The sequence below is a fragment of the Rhamphochromis longiceps genome, linkage group LG12 (assembly GCF_057381845.1).
Source record: "Rhamphochromis longiceps isolate RC_006_pf linkage group LG12, R_longiceps_female_GT1.1, whole genome shotgun sequence".
Lineage (NCBI taxonomy): Eukaryota > Metazoa > Chordata > Actinopteri > Cichliformes > Cichlidae > Rhamphochromis > Rhamphochromis longiceps.
The window spans coordinates 3,240,165-3,257,279 of NC_140568.1; the positions used below are offsets into that span (position 1 = coordinate 3,240,165).

Genomic DNA, 17,115 nt, shown 5'->3' on the forward strand with positions numbered 1-17,115 from the left:
ATATATATATATATATATATATATATATATATATATATATATATATAAATAACAAAAAGCTGTAAGCAATAGAGAACACGGTCCAAAAACATATGGGAACACAGTATATCAACATGTTTAATGTTTTGTGTTATTTGCTTCATCTCAATAAGCATTCTCCAAGCATCGTCCCTTTGGAAATTCATCAGCATAACATGGTATTTGCCTAAGCATTTAGTGTGGGAATGAGCATCAGCACAGCAGCTGCAGCACAACTGCATGCAGAAAGCTACTGTATCATCCAACAACCACTCTATACTGAAATGTTAGTGCAGCTGCAGCAGAATTATTATTGTTATCCAATTTATGGTTTGCATTAGATTCCATTTTTCTTTACACTATCAATTAAGATGAATAAACAATCGTACAAAAAAAGGACATGTACATAATATATTAACCTCTGGAAACAACAATTAACTTATCCCATTACCCATGAAACAGAAAAAAAGTGATTCAGGGGTATTCATTTTTTTGTAAATACAAACTTAATGTATTAACTGTAACAGAAACTGAACACATCTGATTGCACTTACTGTTATTAGAAGTTTTTTTTTTTTTTTGTTTCATCTTACAACTTTACCCCTCGGTCAGTCCAGTTTTGATCAAGTGTGCAATGTCAGTTGATGTAATCCACATATTTTACAATAAACTGGTTTTAAGTAAGCAGTCACACATATATACAATATAACAAGTGACATCTTGCACACAACCTCAGCAGAAATATATTCACCCAAACAAATTAGTCCTTTATACCATATTAAAGACTGCTTAAGGCTTTTTTTTTTTGCGTACAAATTACTGCCGTCCATGCTAGACAAACTGATATTAACGTTGTTGTTTTTTTGTTGTTTTTTAGAGTTTAAGAACCCAGGGTGACACAGCAAACATATTAAACACTGCATCTTAACATGAGGCAATACAAAATAACTGACTACAACTGTGCGTGAATTTTTAAAGTTGATGAACAGGAGTGATAAAGTTTTAACACAGGCTGCCTGTTTAACCATGTCAGTTTTTTCATAGACGAACGACTTCACTCATAGACAGGCACACATAAATGGAAGAACATGTGGTAGCCAGCCTTTAGGCGGCCTCGTGGTTTGTTTCTGTCGCTGAAAACACTTCTTTAAATGAAGCCAGTCATCATTAAGCAGCATGAATGCCACTGATCTAACATTACGTGGATAGTAGCCAATTTTTGTGAGGAAAAATGCTAAACTAACAAGGAGACGGAAAAAAAAATTATGGCCTGAAAGATTTGTATAGACGGGGAAAAGAAGCATGGAACAAAAAGTTGTAATCTCTCAACTCTAAATAAATAAATGTGACAAAGGCGTAACACAAATAAAACAACCATCAAATAAAGAAGAAAGAATAAAGCTATGGTATGTAAAGTATTACTCTGCGAATGCACCTCTGTGCCGATGGGAGAAATGCCAAATGTTGGCAGCAATTGTTAAAAGAGAAAGGGTGTAAGGGGCTAAAAAGTGCCTTGGTGGATAAAACTCCACTCTCCCTCTATTGGCCTGAGAAAAAAGTTCTTTAGTTATGATTGCTGCTGTTCCCCATGGTTGTTATTTTCCACCTCCATGTTGTTTAGCTCTGTTGAGTTGGAGATGTTGTTTTGAAGCCTCAGTTGATCCAGTCCTTCCTCTGCGTTTGTCCATGAGCTCATTGACTCATGTACTGTTACTGTGTGTTCCTCCATCTGCCTTTGGAGGCTGTCCATCTCCTCCCTGAAAGGGAAAAAAACAACAGAAAAAAACTGTTACATCAGTTCTGGCGTTTGAATAACTGCCCAGCACTACAAAAAAAAAAGTTTCATGTTGGTTTGCTGATAATGTTTAACCAAATCATTCACACAGAAAAAAGATCTTACTTGAGCTGTCGTAGACAGTTGTGGAGATTGTTCAGTGGCTCCTTGTTGACAGAAGTCGAAGGCTTCAGCAACTCATCCAGTAGGGAGGCAGGCACTGGGCAGTCTGGGATCTTAACTGGCGTTACTGGGGTGGATGGGTTCCCGTCACTTTTCAGTTCCATGCGCTGCTGCTCCAACAACAACAACAACAACAACAACACATTATTTTTATATGGCATTATACTTGCAGTACTGACCTTTACATCTCTGTAAAAGACAGAATGCCTTCATTACTCATACTGTAGAAAGTAATGGGCACACCCAGCTAAATGACAACATATTAGCCATTGCTAGTTGCACCCATATGAAATATTAACATACGTTTTATTTGCTTCGGTTTTAATCTTTTTAACAACAACCTCTCATGACGAGACTCTCGCAGAGGGAGAAACCATAATAATCACATGCAGCAGTTAATACTTTACTGTACATTATTTAGTGGACTCCTGAAGTTTAAATGATCTCACAGCTAGGAACTAAGAAAGCACTAAACACGTCACATAACACAACCGTTCACGGCATGAAAAGTTGCCTCACCTTCCTTAGACGACTCTGTTTGAAGTCCTGTTTGAGTTGCTGGTTTTGAAGCAGGACTGTCTTCATGCTGTTTCTCAGCTCACCCACTTTGGCCTGCAGCATAAACTTGTCCTTCCTAGTGCTGCTCAGCTCCTCCTGTACCGACTCCAGCTCCACTTTAATATTCTGAGTCAGACATTTTATTTTACCAGTAAATGGTTTGAAAGAGGCATAAATGACAGAAACATGGAAACATGAGACACTGTGCCTATACTGTATAATCAGGTCAAAGCTTGCCTGCAGAGCTGTCTGTAGGTTGTCGAGCTCCCTGTGGTGGCACTGCTCCATCATCTCCACCTGCTGTTTCTGAGCTTCAATCTCCCTCTGCCTTTGCTCCACCTCCCACTTCAAATCTTCAACCTGAACCAGCAGCCAGTGTTAGACGTCAGTGTTATTGAGAGGTGATCTCCAACAGTAAATTGGAAGGAGACTAAAACAGGTTTTAACGAGCTGCAACACTGAAATGTTTATAGGAAATAAGGACTACATAACCCCAAGTGTTGTATTCGAATCAATTCAGCTAATCAGTATCAAATATTACAACAGTCACACAACAAAAAAATTTTTTTTTTCCCAAACTGACTTCTGTTGGTTAGAATACAAATGTAGCCCAACTAACAGGTAAAGTAACCCAAAACGAGTACTTGCCTCTTGGTTAGTGAGCGGCTGCTTTGCCAGTTCATCGTCCAGTTGTTTCCGGAGGATCTGGAGCTGGGAGTGAGCCTCAGCCAGCTCCTCTTGGAACCTGGCAACCTCCTGAGCGTGCTGCTCATCCTGAGCCCTGCAGAGTTTGTTAAGCAGCTTATAAAATCGTCAATTACTATAGGTTATGTAACACAGTATTAGATTAGAAATCATTAAAATTTTCCTGAAGTCACAGTATTCTTTAATCAGGCAAATGCACGCACTGTAGTTTGTGGGCTTCTTTCTGCAGAGCTTTAACCAGGTCCTCTTTGGACTGCAAGTCCTTCTTGATCTCTGACAGCTCCAGCATGGCTGCCCTGTAGTGCCGTCTATTGTGGGCTGCCTCAGCCTTTGCTGCTGCCACCTAAAGGAAACATTGCATAAAACAATATGGGAACTCCAAAGACCACACTACTCCCAATTTGGTGTCAAAAAGGAGAACGTACTGAGCTAGGCATGTGACAGTTTATCAGTTCGATTTATAGATTGTAAGCAGGTTCTTGCTGTGTCTTGTGTCAAAACAAAAAGTATTTAACTCCCAAAATACTTTAATAGGAGTTATTTTGAGGTTGTACTTCAGCTTAAAGAGAAGGAAATCATAATTTAGCCTAATATGCAGCACAGAAGTCTTACCTGTTCTTTCAGGTCCATGACTTTGGTCTTCTCTTTTTCCAAGGCCAGCTGTAGACTTTGTACCATCTGCTTCATCTGCTGGTCCTCCTCCTCTTTACGCTTCAGAACAGCTTGAACCTGAAACCCCACTTTTCTAGTTTAGTCTACAGGTAATATGATACTTTGTGTCACCAGGATAATAAAAACAAAACCCACATCTATATTATTAGATGCAATCCTTTTTTTTTCTTACCTGCAAATTGAGCTGGACAAGATCTGCCTCCCTCTTTGCTAAGGCCGACTCCAGAATGTTGGCATGCTCCCGCAGTGCATTGTGGGACTGAGCTAATCCGGCCAGTTTTCCTTTTTCGTGTTCCAGCTCAAGTGCCAATTTCTTGTTGGCATCTTCTAACTTTCGGATCCGCTTCTTGAAGCAGCGCGATTCTTGAAGCTGTGGAAGCAATACATGTCATTGATACAAAAAAACTAAACAAACAAAACAAAACATATGAACTGAATAATTTCAGAAGTGCAAATAAACTGCTCATACAGTTGTATTATTGATGAAAAAGTTCATGAAATTATTTCTTTTTTCATGAACCAACTAAGCTCTGGGACACCTAACCTATCAGTCTATTATCAGTGATTGCATTCTGGTATTCATACGTAAGCCCGTTTTACAATAATCTTCCTTAAGTCTTCATTATATGATTCCCACATCAACAAAAGCCACGGTGTTAGCAAAAAAATTGACAGAACATGAAGTGACATTGTCTTAATGCATTTTATACTTTAAGATTGCTGTTCTTGAAATCTTAACATACGTATATTTTATTTATTCTTTTGTATATTAATCATGTTTGTCACAAGTAGATTGGACAGCAGGAGAGTGTGTCACTCGAAGACTTTTTTTCTGTTTTGTATTGTTGCCTTTTGGTTGGTTCTCCAAAGCGTACGATCTTTTAGTGAAATGCCCATCTCAAGATTCTGGGGAGACACGTTGATAGCTGGAAGATGCCATGAGATTAACAGAGAAAAGCATGTCTGAAAGGGGCTAAAAAGAGGTTTGAACTGAGAAAAAAAAAAGTATATGAGCTATAAGATGAAAGATTAACAAAGTTTACCTCATCTTCAAGCTCCAGAACCTTCTCCTGGTATTCTTCCAGCTCTGTGGACGTTAGGGTGATCACTTCTTGAAGTTCCTTCTCTAGCATAGCTTTGCTGTTGGTAACAGCCTGCAGTTCAGCCTGTAGAGTCTCAATCTTCTTCTGTATGACAAATAAATAAATGTTTGAGTTAGCCAACAGCTACAGTTATATTCACGATGCAGGGGCATACAACCTTCTGACAAGAAATGGTAACAAATGACAAGAATACGGGTCAATCCATATAAAAAAATCTGTCAAAATAAAATAAAAACCTCACGCATTCAGAATCAGATGATATTTTTAACACTAACTTTAGCAAATGTAATGAAGCTGTAGAGAGGGCTGTTACAACATGGTTGCAATGCATAAACCTGGCGTTACCAAGGTTAATGCACATTTGAGAGTTGAGTAGTGCACAAAGGGACTAGAGAGAAAGACAGATGACTCATACTTTAACATGATCCCTACCACCTATGTAAGCGCTGTCCATCATAAACGAGGTGTACAGACAGTAACACATGTCTGTAGGAGTTAATGCACCCATTTTATTTATTGTGATACAAACTAAATAAATAAGAGCAGGTATAGCTTTCTAACAGTGATACTTCTTCTAATGCTTGAAACTCTTTAAATAGATGTTGCAGCTTGAAGCTTTAAAAGAAGTGCTCATTACCTGCAAGGCCTGGCTGTTCCCTTCATCTGATACCTGGGCCTTCAATTTAGCCAGCTCCTCCTCAGCCGTCTCCTTGTCAGTCAGAGCCTCTTGGAGCCTCCTGCTCAGGATGCCCACGGCGTTCTCGTAGGCCTTGTGTTTGGCCTTCATCTCCTTCTGAGCGCTGGTCAAATCTGTTCCCAGCTTCTTCACACGCACCTTCTGTTCAGTGATGGCTCTATTTCAAAGAACATATGAATGAAAAAAATAAATAAAAATGTATTTTAATTCCTGATATAACAAACACAGAATTTCTGAGGAGGATTTAAAAAAAAAAAAGAAAAATCACACATACAAACTTTTATTTCTATGAGGCGTTTAGGCATTACCCCTTATTTCTATTTATAAATACCAAATGACTACAAAGAGGGGCATCATGGGCCAAATCATCACTGTGGGACCACATGACTCACTTCTTGGCTTCAGCCTCCATTTGCTCCACCTGTTTCCTTAGACCTTCATTCTCCTGTGTCACTGCTGCTAGCTGGCTCTGATCAAACTGTAGAGACTGCATTGGGGGGGAAAAAAAACACCCAAGGTTAATATAATATTTTCTTTATTATATAATACTGTAATGCCATGAGCAAATATCAGACAAACAGTACCTGAATCTGGGTTTCGAGCTGATCCCTTTCATTCTGAATGGTTTGCAGATGGGCCTCCATGTTACTCATCTGCTCCTGCACTCTCACCACTTCCTTTTGCAGCCGGGTCTGCTCCAGCTCTGCCTTCTGCTTCTCCCCCTGAGCAGCCAGTAGCTCCTGCTTCAGATCCTTCACCTCCATCAATAGACGCTTTTTGGTGGACTTGAGCTCACTGATCAGCTGGTCTTTGGAGCTGGCATCCCTGCGGTATGCTTCCACCATCACCTGTGAGGTAAATGGCATTTTTAACCCCAGTAAAAGGTTTAAAGTGGAACAAAATACTTATGAGGCATTTGCTCCTTTGGAGATGTGCAAGTAGTCTCACTCATATTTGCCTTGACTGACACAGCAGGGAAAAAACAAGAACTGACAGCACTGCAGGAGACAGGGCTGCATCATCTCCAGGGTTTGAGAGAGATTTAATTCACTGATGCCGTCTATTCATAGAGGAGTGGATAAGCTTTATTTTTGCAGGCCAAACATGAACACAGTCCACCAATGAAAATGGCTATAGTGAACCATTGTAAAACCTATAAGATGGCAAATATAATTCTAACCTTTTAATGAGAGGACACAAGTCTGTTGTGCCATTTATGAATTAGCAAGAAAAACATGAAAATGAAAAATCTCTCTAAGACTGAACTTGCTGATTTTTTTTTTAAAGTGCTACTAAATGCACATTGCTTTTTAACAAATTGACAACAAATACCATATTTGCTTACTTTTATCCTGTACATGTTTAAAATTAGGGATGTGCACGACTAGTCGACTAATAGTCGCTGCTGTCAGTAGTCGGTAACAGACTTACCAGTCATTTAATCTAATTGTTAAAATTTTAATTGATACCCAATGCTGGTAAATTCTTGTGTCCTAAATGTTGTTGAGAAACGCCATAAATCCGTTAATCAGATCGTTTGGTTAACACTATTATTGCTGGTTCTTTTAAGGAGACAGAATGAGATCGTGGATACAAATGGCGGAAATTAGCTTTCTCCGAAGGGTGGATGGGCTCATCCTTAGCAATAGGGTACGGAGTTCAGTCATTCAGGATTAGTTTATTGATAATAGAGACATTTTCACAAAAACTTACTTGGTTGTCATGTGTTGCTCAAAACAGTTCAATTACTATTTGATGGACCAAGATGTTAATGCATGCATATAAAGAGGGCCTACAATAACTCAAATCTTGAAAGGCACACAATGCAGTGCATGAGTCTGTCATTCTGTCAGCTAACTCCACCCTTTTCATGACAGTCTGTCAATGCAAAATAAAGCAGCCTTGGACAATGCTCAATCCAGTGAGGCGTGTCAGCACCGCTCTCCTCCAGAGAATGTGTCTGCCATCTGGCTCTACAATACATACTCCCACGGCAGCCACAGCCTTAGCCAGCTGGGAGTCACTCTGACAAGTGGCTTATAAATGTACATGAAGTCTTTCTGAGTTGCTGCAGGCAGCATATAATGTCATGTAAAAGCTATGAAGGCGTCTTACCTTTTGTTGCAGGAACTGCTCCTTAAATTTCTGAGCTTGCTTCTTCAGGGAATTATTTTCTTGTTGTAAAGTTTCAATCTGTAACATAATACAATTGTTTCATTACTCACTATAAGTTGTATCAATGCTACTTGAGTTTTGTTTAAATTAATATTAACTACACTGAAGAAAAAGGGGTAAATCCTCATTCTTCAGGCACAAAAACAAGCCTTTTTGACCTATTGCGAACATTTCCAAACTGCAAAAAACATTTTAGGTAAATGTAAAATAAATTAACTCTACCTCAACACATCTTCTGTCTCATACCTGATTGGCTTTGACTTGGACTTCCTGTCGTAGTTGATCCAAGACATCTGAGGCCACCAGAACATCCTCGCCAAGCCTCTCAGCACTCTCATCAAGTTGGCTCTTGTCTGCTCGGGCTGCCTGCAGTGCTACCTCAAGGACAATCTTTTCGTTCTGGAGGTACTGGATGTTGTCATCCTTGGCAGTGCTTTCTGTCTGCAGCTCAGCCAGCTGGGCCTCCAGCTCCTGGTATCGGGCCTCTAGCTGGTTGATGGACTGCTCTTTGGTGTGCAAGTTCTCCTGAGTGGTTGTCAGCTGGCGCATCAGCTCCAGATGTTCCTTCTGAAGTGTCTGCAGCTGTGCATCCTTCTGGGAAAGGGTCAGCTTTACCTAAGACAGAACATTAAGAGCAGAGTTTACAAATGAAGAATTACGTCTAAGAATTTTATTGCACATGCAGGGTGACAAATAAGTCACGGTTACATTTGGCATGACTACCTGCTCTAGTTCTCTTTCCAGGGTGCTGGCTGTGTTGGCAAGCTTTATTAACCGTTCTCGCTCTTCTTCATACTCGTCCAGCTTGTGCTGCAGGTCATCTTCCACCATGCTCTTTGCATCCTGGATCTGCTTGTAAGCAGCTTCTTGGGTCAGCATGTCGGCCTACATTACAGAGAGTAAAAGCACTTTAAACAATGTTCAAATATAGTCGAGATACACAAACGGTTAAAAGTACATTTTACTGCAATTCCTGTGATTTTTTTTTTTTAATATTTTGATTGGTTTTATTTAATTCCCTTGGCTAAATAACAAAGTTAACGTGTAGTTTGTTTTGACTTTAGATTTAAACCTGAAGCTGGAAAATACCTCAATGCTCTGTAGCTGTACAGCGATGCGTTCTTTTTCTTTGATGGAGCGGTGCTGGGTCTCAGTGAGTTGATGTGACAGTGTCACATTTTCCAGCTTCAGATGCTCCAGAACACCAATCTGAGTCATCTGTCCAGCCTATAAAAAAAAACAAACAGAACCAGACATGTCAATAGTTATGTCTCCTGCATGACAACTAATGCCAAGCCGTGACATTAAAGCCAACTGCACGGGCATTAAACTTACCTGCATGTTGGCCATTTCACTTTGCAGACGCACTCTTGCCTCCTGGGCCAGAGCTAGCTGCTGCTGGTACCACTGTCTGACCTGCTGAAGTGAATCGATCTCGGCCTGGGAGGTCTTCAGTCGGCTCTGTAGGGTACTGCGCTCCAGCTGCACCTGTTGAAGCTGACTCTGAAGACCACCCATCTGCTGACGCAACTCCTGAACTGCAAAAGCGCAGGATCAAAACATAAAATTGAAAAATATGAGGTGGAGGTGAGTATATACACTCAGCCATTTGAGTCTCCATCACTCACCTGTATTGTCCCTTGAGGTTACAGCGTTTTGCATCTCCTCCACCTTCCCCATCAGCCTGTTGTACTGGTCTTCAGCAACCTTTAGGTCATTGCTTAGAGAAGCCAGACTGGCATTCTTGTTCTCTAGACTGCTCTGGAGCTCTACCATAGCCTTCTCTAGCTGGCTACAGCTTTGCCGTAGTGTGCCAACCTCTGTAGTGAGGGCACTCTGCTTCTCCTTGCTGACTTGAGCCTCCTCCATTTTAGCCTGCAGCTGTGCATTCACTGTTGCAAGCTGGGCCTGAAGCTCTGTCTTCTCCTTGAGAGCCTAGAAAACAGGGCAGGTGGTTATAGCATGTAGCCCGATTATTTTCAGTGTGTACTTGTATAATATTGGTCGCCCACAAGGTTATATTAGGAACTGAAGACCAAAAAAATAAAAAATAAATAAAATATTACTGATGGTTTGCATTACCTGATTGGCCTCAGATGACAAGGATTCCAGCTGGCCCTCAAGCCTCATTTTCTCTTTCAACACTTGGAGCACTTCATCATGACCCATCACAGAACTCTCCAAAGAAACACTAAAACAAATTTAAACAACCTCAGTGAATACGATCAAACAAATGAGTTGAGAGGTTCAACAAAAGATTATACATATCAATCTTTTTCCAAAATGAAAATTTTCAGGTTCCCTCATATACTCAGTCTGTGAAAATACACAGTAACCACAACTGCACTAATATTTTACCAACCTCACTACTCAAATAATAAATTCAAACATTTATTGATTTGCCTTTCTTGTAAGAAATCGTCACCTGCTGGAGAAGCTGTCCCTGCGGCTACGAGGCTCTGCTGTCCCTTCTCTTTCCTGCTCCAGCTCCAGGAAGTGTTGCTCTTCAGTGGCTGCTTGCAGAACCTCCTGAAGGGAAGGGAACTGACCCATGGCCTCAGGGGCGATCTCGCGTCCATCTACTGTGTATGGCCCCTGCTGCCTCTCCACTGCTGCAGAGAGCACACCGTAGGTTCCCCTGGTAGACACGCTGCTGTAGGAAGAGCTGTCACTGTCGTTGCCATCATTCCCGGGCCTTACCCCTGATTCACTGCCATCAATTTCTGACACACTGTCCCGGACGTGGAGGGGAGCACCGGACTGTGCCTCTGTCTCAGAAGTACCGCACTCTGACGTCACACTGATCTCAGACAGTGTGGACACAGAGCTAATAGTGGAGTTGACAGAGCTTATGTCTGCTGCCTTTATGCCTCCTCCTCCACCACCACCACCACCACCACCATTCTCAGGAGACTTGTAATCAGCCAAGGAGTGGATCTTGTTAGGGCGAGGTGACCTGGACTTCTTTTCTTTGGGAGGAGGAATTCCAAGGCTACCAAGTTTAGGACCACGTGGGACACTGGTCCTGAGGAAGGAATACTCCTTGGTCATGGCAACAGTACTAGCCCGGGGTAATGCCTCAGGATGTAGCATAAGTTCTGGATCCAGGGTACTGAATGGTCTGCTCTTGGTGGTGGTACGATGAGACTAAAAAACAGGAGAGAATCAGAGGTTGTATTTGAAACAAAAAGAAAAAAATGACATCTATTCTTTAATTGGTAAAATGAGTGTCCAGCAAAAATAACTGAATAAATGTGTAAATATTTATATTCACATCAAGTAAAAGAACTTAGAATAAGTCCAGTAATTACTGTACAATTACTAATCTCAGTCACAAACATAGCCAAAAAGTTAAACTAATTTCACAGGAAAAGGCAGGAAAAAGTAAATCAGCAGAAACAAGTGACACTGTGCTGGTGCATCACTCTACCTCTCCTAAGATTACGTTCAAGGACTGCTTCTCTGACATTATCATGTAAATATTGTGATATAACTTTGCTCCTTCACCATGGTGCCAATGTTTCTGTGTATAATTTTTGCCAGAAAAACATCATTTTCCCTTTGCATTCACCCACCCTCTCCTTCTGTCTCTGCACTCTGTACTGTTTTAGTTGCTCCTCCAGGCGCCGGCGAGCCTCTAGGCGAATCTTTTCCTCATTCTCCATCTCCAGTGATGGTTTCTGGTTGGCTGAAAGGATGAAGGGCAAGGAATGTTAAAACAAAGAGAAAAATGCTACCGCTTAACATATACTATCCAACTACAGCAAAGCAGATTATTTAAACAGGCTGTTATGTCACGAATGCAAACGCTGGAATTTGGCATGGTGGTGAGTGAAGCTGCTTGAAGCCTGGTTCTCAAATGACAATGGTAAACAAATTATTCAAATTTTAGTTATTTTAATACTTGGCCATGGGCAGTAAGTCAAGGTTTGCCACTTGACTTAAGGATTAATGGCATTTTTAGAGCAGGTGTTACATAACTGTTGCGTGTTACACCCATAAAATTAAAGGCGTCCTATAGGATAGAGCAGGGGTCAGCAACCTTTCACACCCAAAGAGCCATTTGGAGCCGGTTTCCACGCAAACGAAAACACCGGGAGCCGCAAATATTTTTTGACATCTAAAATGAAGATAACAATGTATATATTGTTTTTTACCTTTATGCGAACAACTAAGGTGTGTTGCTTTTGAAATCCATGAAGTGCTACAGAGAAAATTACATTTTATTGATGTTATTAACACATTTTGAACTCTTAAAGAAATATAACAAAAGGAAAGCTGAACTAAAATGATCCAGCAAACAAAAACTGTTGTGAGCCGCCCCCCTTATATCGCCTTTGGGCTTTTGGAGCCTTGATCTGACTTTTAAAAAATAAAAGAACTATGCTGCTAAAAAAAATTTAAAAATTGATGTTTGCAAAACTGAATATGTATTTTACCTGGTTAATGTGTGTGGCAAGGCGTGGTCTGTAGGGGAGGCGGACGCACCTGAGCAGCACCCGCAATCACGCCTCGCCGCCTTAACGTCTGTGCTCTCTATGCTGTTGTGTTGGTGTGTGTCGGGCTGTGAGCTGAAAAGCTACAGCCGGCTGTGTGCGTACAGCAACCGTGTGTGAAAAGTGGTCAATAAAGAGATGCTGAAAAGCGTGTTCATGCAAACATCGTCGGGTCTGCCGTGGTATGTTTACAACGGGACTCCTGCTCCTGAACCTCTGCGCACAGCGCCTGCAAATCGGGGCTGTAAGAAGTCACATTCATCTTCACGCAGGACTGTAAGCTGTCGTCTGTGAGGCGTGAGCGGTGTTTGTTTGTAACATAGTTCACAGTGGAGCTGCCGACATAATGTGGATCCGAAGATCCATAATTGGCCTACCTGGGGTTGAAAGTCTCGGCAAATGCAGGCGTTTCGGCGGGTACACCGGCTTCCGCCAGTGTGACGCTTATTTTGAGCGATGAAAAAATAATAAAATATAATTGTATTTTTATATTTCAATATCACAACAATCTTCCAATTTAGAACTACAAGTTAAAAAGAACTAACATAAATAAATTACACTTCAACTAAATACTCCTAATTTATTTTCCCAAACCACGCGGAGCCGCAGTATAAGCACTAAGGAGCCGCAGGTTGCCGACCCCTGGTATAGAGGTACGCAGCTATAACACTGCAATAGATGTACACTGAATTAGAGCTGTGTATTCACCAACAATTAAGAGATACTTCATGTGGGTTTTTCCTGTGGAGTTATTTTGATTCTCTGTAGGAGTTATAATGTGCAGGCAAACAAAATCAGTTATTGCCATGCTTAAAAATATAAGCTTTCATAACTGTGAATCAGGCAATGGTGCCAATTTTTAAAAATACCATGTAAAAGATAATGTATCAGAGCGATTAGTAGCAAAACAAAGCCGTGAATTCAAAAAGTGTCTTGAAAAAGAAAAAAAAAAGCACCCACACAAAATTTGAGTTAAACAAAAGACTGCTATGGGAGTTGCTGGGAGGAGGTAAAGTCAAACAGCTAAATGAAATCCTCACTGAATCCTTCAGTCCAGATAACACACAGACAGGGGAGTTAAAGCAAACACTTGTACATGAGCCAACGACCAAAACACTCCACATCAAAACGGGAGGTTAGAATAGAAAGGGTTATAGAGGGGGCATTCACTGCACATAAATTTATGCTTACACAGTTCAGTCTCCTGCATAGGCATACTGAGTCTGAGTGACTGCAATGCATCACTCTTGTGAACCGTGACCTCAGCACTAGCCCCCTCAGACTTCTCTAGCATCATGGGTGGATAAGCAGCCACACCTGGGGAGGGCTCGCAGTTCTGCGAGTTGACAGGGGAGCTGGTGCTCTGGGGAGGAGCTGTCAGAGGCAGGGTGTCCCCTGCAGTATCAAAGCCCTCTGCCAGTCCATTTCCATTTGGCATCACATCTGAATTGACAGGACCTGAAAGAGGAAGGGGGGAAAGCCCTCAGGAATCCAACAATTAGTCAAGAGAAATTCTTGTGAACTAGTTTGAGTGGATGTGATTCTTTTGGCAAACTGGCTAGACAACTTTGTCAAGCAACAATAGCTTACGTGCACAAGGCAACGACAAACACTCATGTAACACTATTGTTACTGAAGCATCCCTCCTAGCTGCATCTACTCTTATAGGAGCAAAACTGGGATTCAGCTTGCAACACAAACACATTTAAAGGGACTGGAAATTATTTTCTTTGTTACCCACAGACTACAGACAAAACGTGCCATTTTCTGTCAGCGGTGGAAGTGGTTTGTTCATTTTACATGACAGACATTTTCTATGTCCTCTTGTCACTGGTTGAAGTAGTTATGGAGAAAACGGCTGCCAAGCAGCTGTCATTCAAAACTGAAGAAATCATCCCAGAAATGTCCCGCTGAGAGGAGTTTATTTGCGGTAAAATCGTAATATCTTGTTAGAATTTTTTTTTAATGATGTTGTTTGTTGCTAATGTAATTATGGATATTTAAATGTACAGAAAATAAATGAGATATTCAAATGCTTTTTCCAAATATAATTACAAAAAATATTTCTGTACACTTTTCAGTAAAGCTTTTGTATTTCTGGGTAACGCACTGTGTGAGAAAATCTTCCTGCTACTTTTTCCAGTTTGTCTCATGTGTATCCTCAAACTCGTACACTTACATACGTTACAATTAGATACATTCTGTACACATTTTTTCTGTCAAAAACCCCCAAACTGAAACACTGTAAACAGATGATGAAAATTTTGAATTTAGCTCAGCTATATAATATGCTTGTTCAAAGGCCTGTGCAACATGGAGCTGCAGATGGCCTAGAGAGGCTCGTCATAACCACCAAAACAGGTCATGCATGGCAAAATAGTGTTAGATAAAAGAGACACCATTACACTTCAGAACTTGAACTGGAGACCTCACAATCTAGGAATGAGTGATCCTTTCCAGAAAAGCATGCTTACTCACCGTTATGAATATCCCCCTTTGCATCCTTTGGGTTTTCCAGCCCTTTTTTAAATGTCGTTTCACGCTCCACAGCATGGGCTTGAGCCTCTTTGGATTTTATAACATGGTCCTCTTGATAAGTATTGGCCTCCATCTGGGCTGCCACTGACTGCTCAGTATCCACTTCCATTAAGAGAAGTAACAGTCACAGCACTGCTGGTGCACTTCTTGAAAGGGCATCTCACTACGCCATCTTCTTAGGAGGCAGATTAGCTGAGAGCATGTCAGTCTACAGGAGCACCTCCAAGCACATACAAGAAGAGAGAAAATATATAACAACTTTTAACGACACATGAGAAAGATCAACATGCGACACAGAAGAAGCCGTAGCGACTCACCAGGGATCTGTTTTACCCACTAATAAGGTTACGTAACAACAGTCTGCTTTTATAAGCTATAATTAAATACTAACAAACTACTTTGGTAAGTGGATTTTTCAGGTTAAATATAACTTAACTCTGCAATAATTTATGTGTACTTTAAAAACAAATGCAACAAAGGTTTCCCCGGCTTATCGCCTATTTGTCAGCCACGCACCACTGAAGTAAATCTGTGAGGGCATGTGTACAACCTACCCTATCAGAGATACGCCTTATTAAGCACAGTTGATATTTACATGTAAGCCTTTCCGAAGATTAAAAAACAGTGACAGCAGTACTCTGCAAAGCCTTTCCGCGTGACATGTTATATTATTATCGTATCCTACTATAAATGGTAACCTTTGACTCATAGGGTGTGCTGCAAAGACTGGTGCAGCCGCTGGACGCACAGCGGCTACAACTGCTGCTAGTAGCTAGGGTGCTAGCATCTACTCAGACTCAGACTCGGAGTCGGCATCTCGGGGAAAAAAGCAAGACAGTTGATGGCAAACATTACTGTAAAGCCCCTATATTTCCAGCGACTAGGCTGAATAATTTCACTTCATATAAAACTGGCAATGACAAGAAAGACGCACTAAACTTTAGGTGGGTAGCACTAGCTAGTGAAGCTAACGTGAGTGCTAATTAGCCACGGGACCTGTCAAGCTAAGAATTGCTACAACCTGGAATCGCCTTCACGCCTTCATAGGACCATTTTCTGAAAGTCATTCGCCGAAACACCTGGCTTCACCTTTGTTACAAACCCTAGTATAAATTATAAAATATATCACAGATAAATGCTACAAAATACAACAAATACTCACCTTCTTGCGAGCTTCGCCTTTTACTACGTGGCTGTTTAGTTTCGGTCCCTTTTCTGTCCGACTAGAAACACTGGGCTCAAACAATACATTATTTGAAACAACTAACTAAGCTTGTCGGGTCACTGACTGATTGTCTATGTGTACTCTCAAATGTTTAAATTTAAATAGAAAAACATATATTTTAAAGCCGCGCAATATCTGAAGATGTATATAGCAATAATACATGTATTACACGACCCATAATAAGGAACGGACAGCCGCTCCGGTGACTCTCTCGGATGTGGTACAATGCTTCACTCTTGTGGTCAAATACTGCGCCCTGCTTTCCAGCTGTGCTGTCAACCTGCAGCTGTGGCAACCACCAAAAGTACCGTCACAAGCAGCTGGTGCCACTTACCAAGACGGTGCACGGACATGCATTAATATACACACGATTAAATCACGCCACTACTTAACGTAATTAGATTAGATTAGATTCCACATCTAGGATTTGAGCTACGTTTTTATTTAAAGGTAAAGCCCTTTCACTGGTACAGCACTGTTCAAGAGTCTCAAGTTATTCCTCCTGTTTTTAAAAACTCTGTTTTAAAAATTTAAAACAAACTTGAAAGTCAGTATTAGAAATCACGACATTTATTTTTCAACACAGCCTGAACTTTCTTAGACAAGCTTTCTTGTCATTTCTTTGAGTAGTCTTCAGGCATAGTTCTCTCTATGGCTTTGTGCATGTGGTGGAGGAAGCTGTCTTAGTGATGTGGATGTTCACAATTTTGTGTGCGTGTGTGTGTGTGTGTCTAATAGGCTGCAAGAGCTTCATAAATGTCTAAGATGCTGTACCTATAAATGTCTCTTTTTTGGTTGGTTGGTTGGTTGGTTGGTTGGTTGGTTGGTTGATTTTTAATTCTGACAAACAGGAGAGAACTGTCCTCCTCATGAGTCTCAGCTACATTTGCTATATTAAGAATATAAATATGTATGCCTGTACTGTTTTGTGCAAGTAGAAAAAGGCTTCAAGGGCTATATATTTTTAACTT

The 17,115-nt window shown here is 41.0% G+C and overlaps 1 protein-coding gene across 3 annotated transcripts; it reads right to left on the reverse strand.

Moving 5' to 3' along the window:
- Positions 1–91: 91 nt before the first annotated feature.
- golga3 (golgin A3) lies at positions 92–16,311 on the reverse strand. 3 transcript variants are annotated; one of them, XM_085424366.1, is made up of 24 exons: positions 16,082–16,311; positions 14,860–15,127; positions 13,573–13,839; positions 11,461–11,573; positions 10,311–11,032; positions 9,968–10,076; positions 9,514–9,820; positions 9,221–9,423; positions 8,975–9,112; positions 8,609–8,770; positions 8,132–8,500; positions 7,826–7,903; positions 6,295–6,558; positions 6,103–6,197; positions 5,651–5,867; positions 4,954–5,097; positions 4,083–4,280; positions 3,851–3,967; positions 3,442–3,581; positions 3,182–3,314; positions 2,771–2,893; positions 2,495–2,659; positions 1,919–2,085; positions 92–1,775 (listed from the first exon to the last, which is right to left on the reverse strand). In XM_085424366.1, exons 2-24 carry the CDS (start codon positions 15,026–15,028, stop codon positions 1,586–1,588), a joined length of 4,590 nt encoding a protein of 1,529 aa, XP_085280492.1. In that variant the 5' UTR covers positions 15,029–15,127; positions 16,082–16,311; the 3' UTR covers positions 92–1,585. The 3 variants fall into 3 exon arrangements, with proteins under 3 accessions (XP_085280492.1, XP_085280493.1, XP_085280491.1); XM_085424367.1 differs by having other exon boundaries at positions 13,699–13,839; positions 14,860–15,139; XM_085424365.1 differs by having other exon boundaries at positions 14,860–15,139.
- Positions 16,312–17,115: the final 804 nt, after the last annotated feature.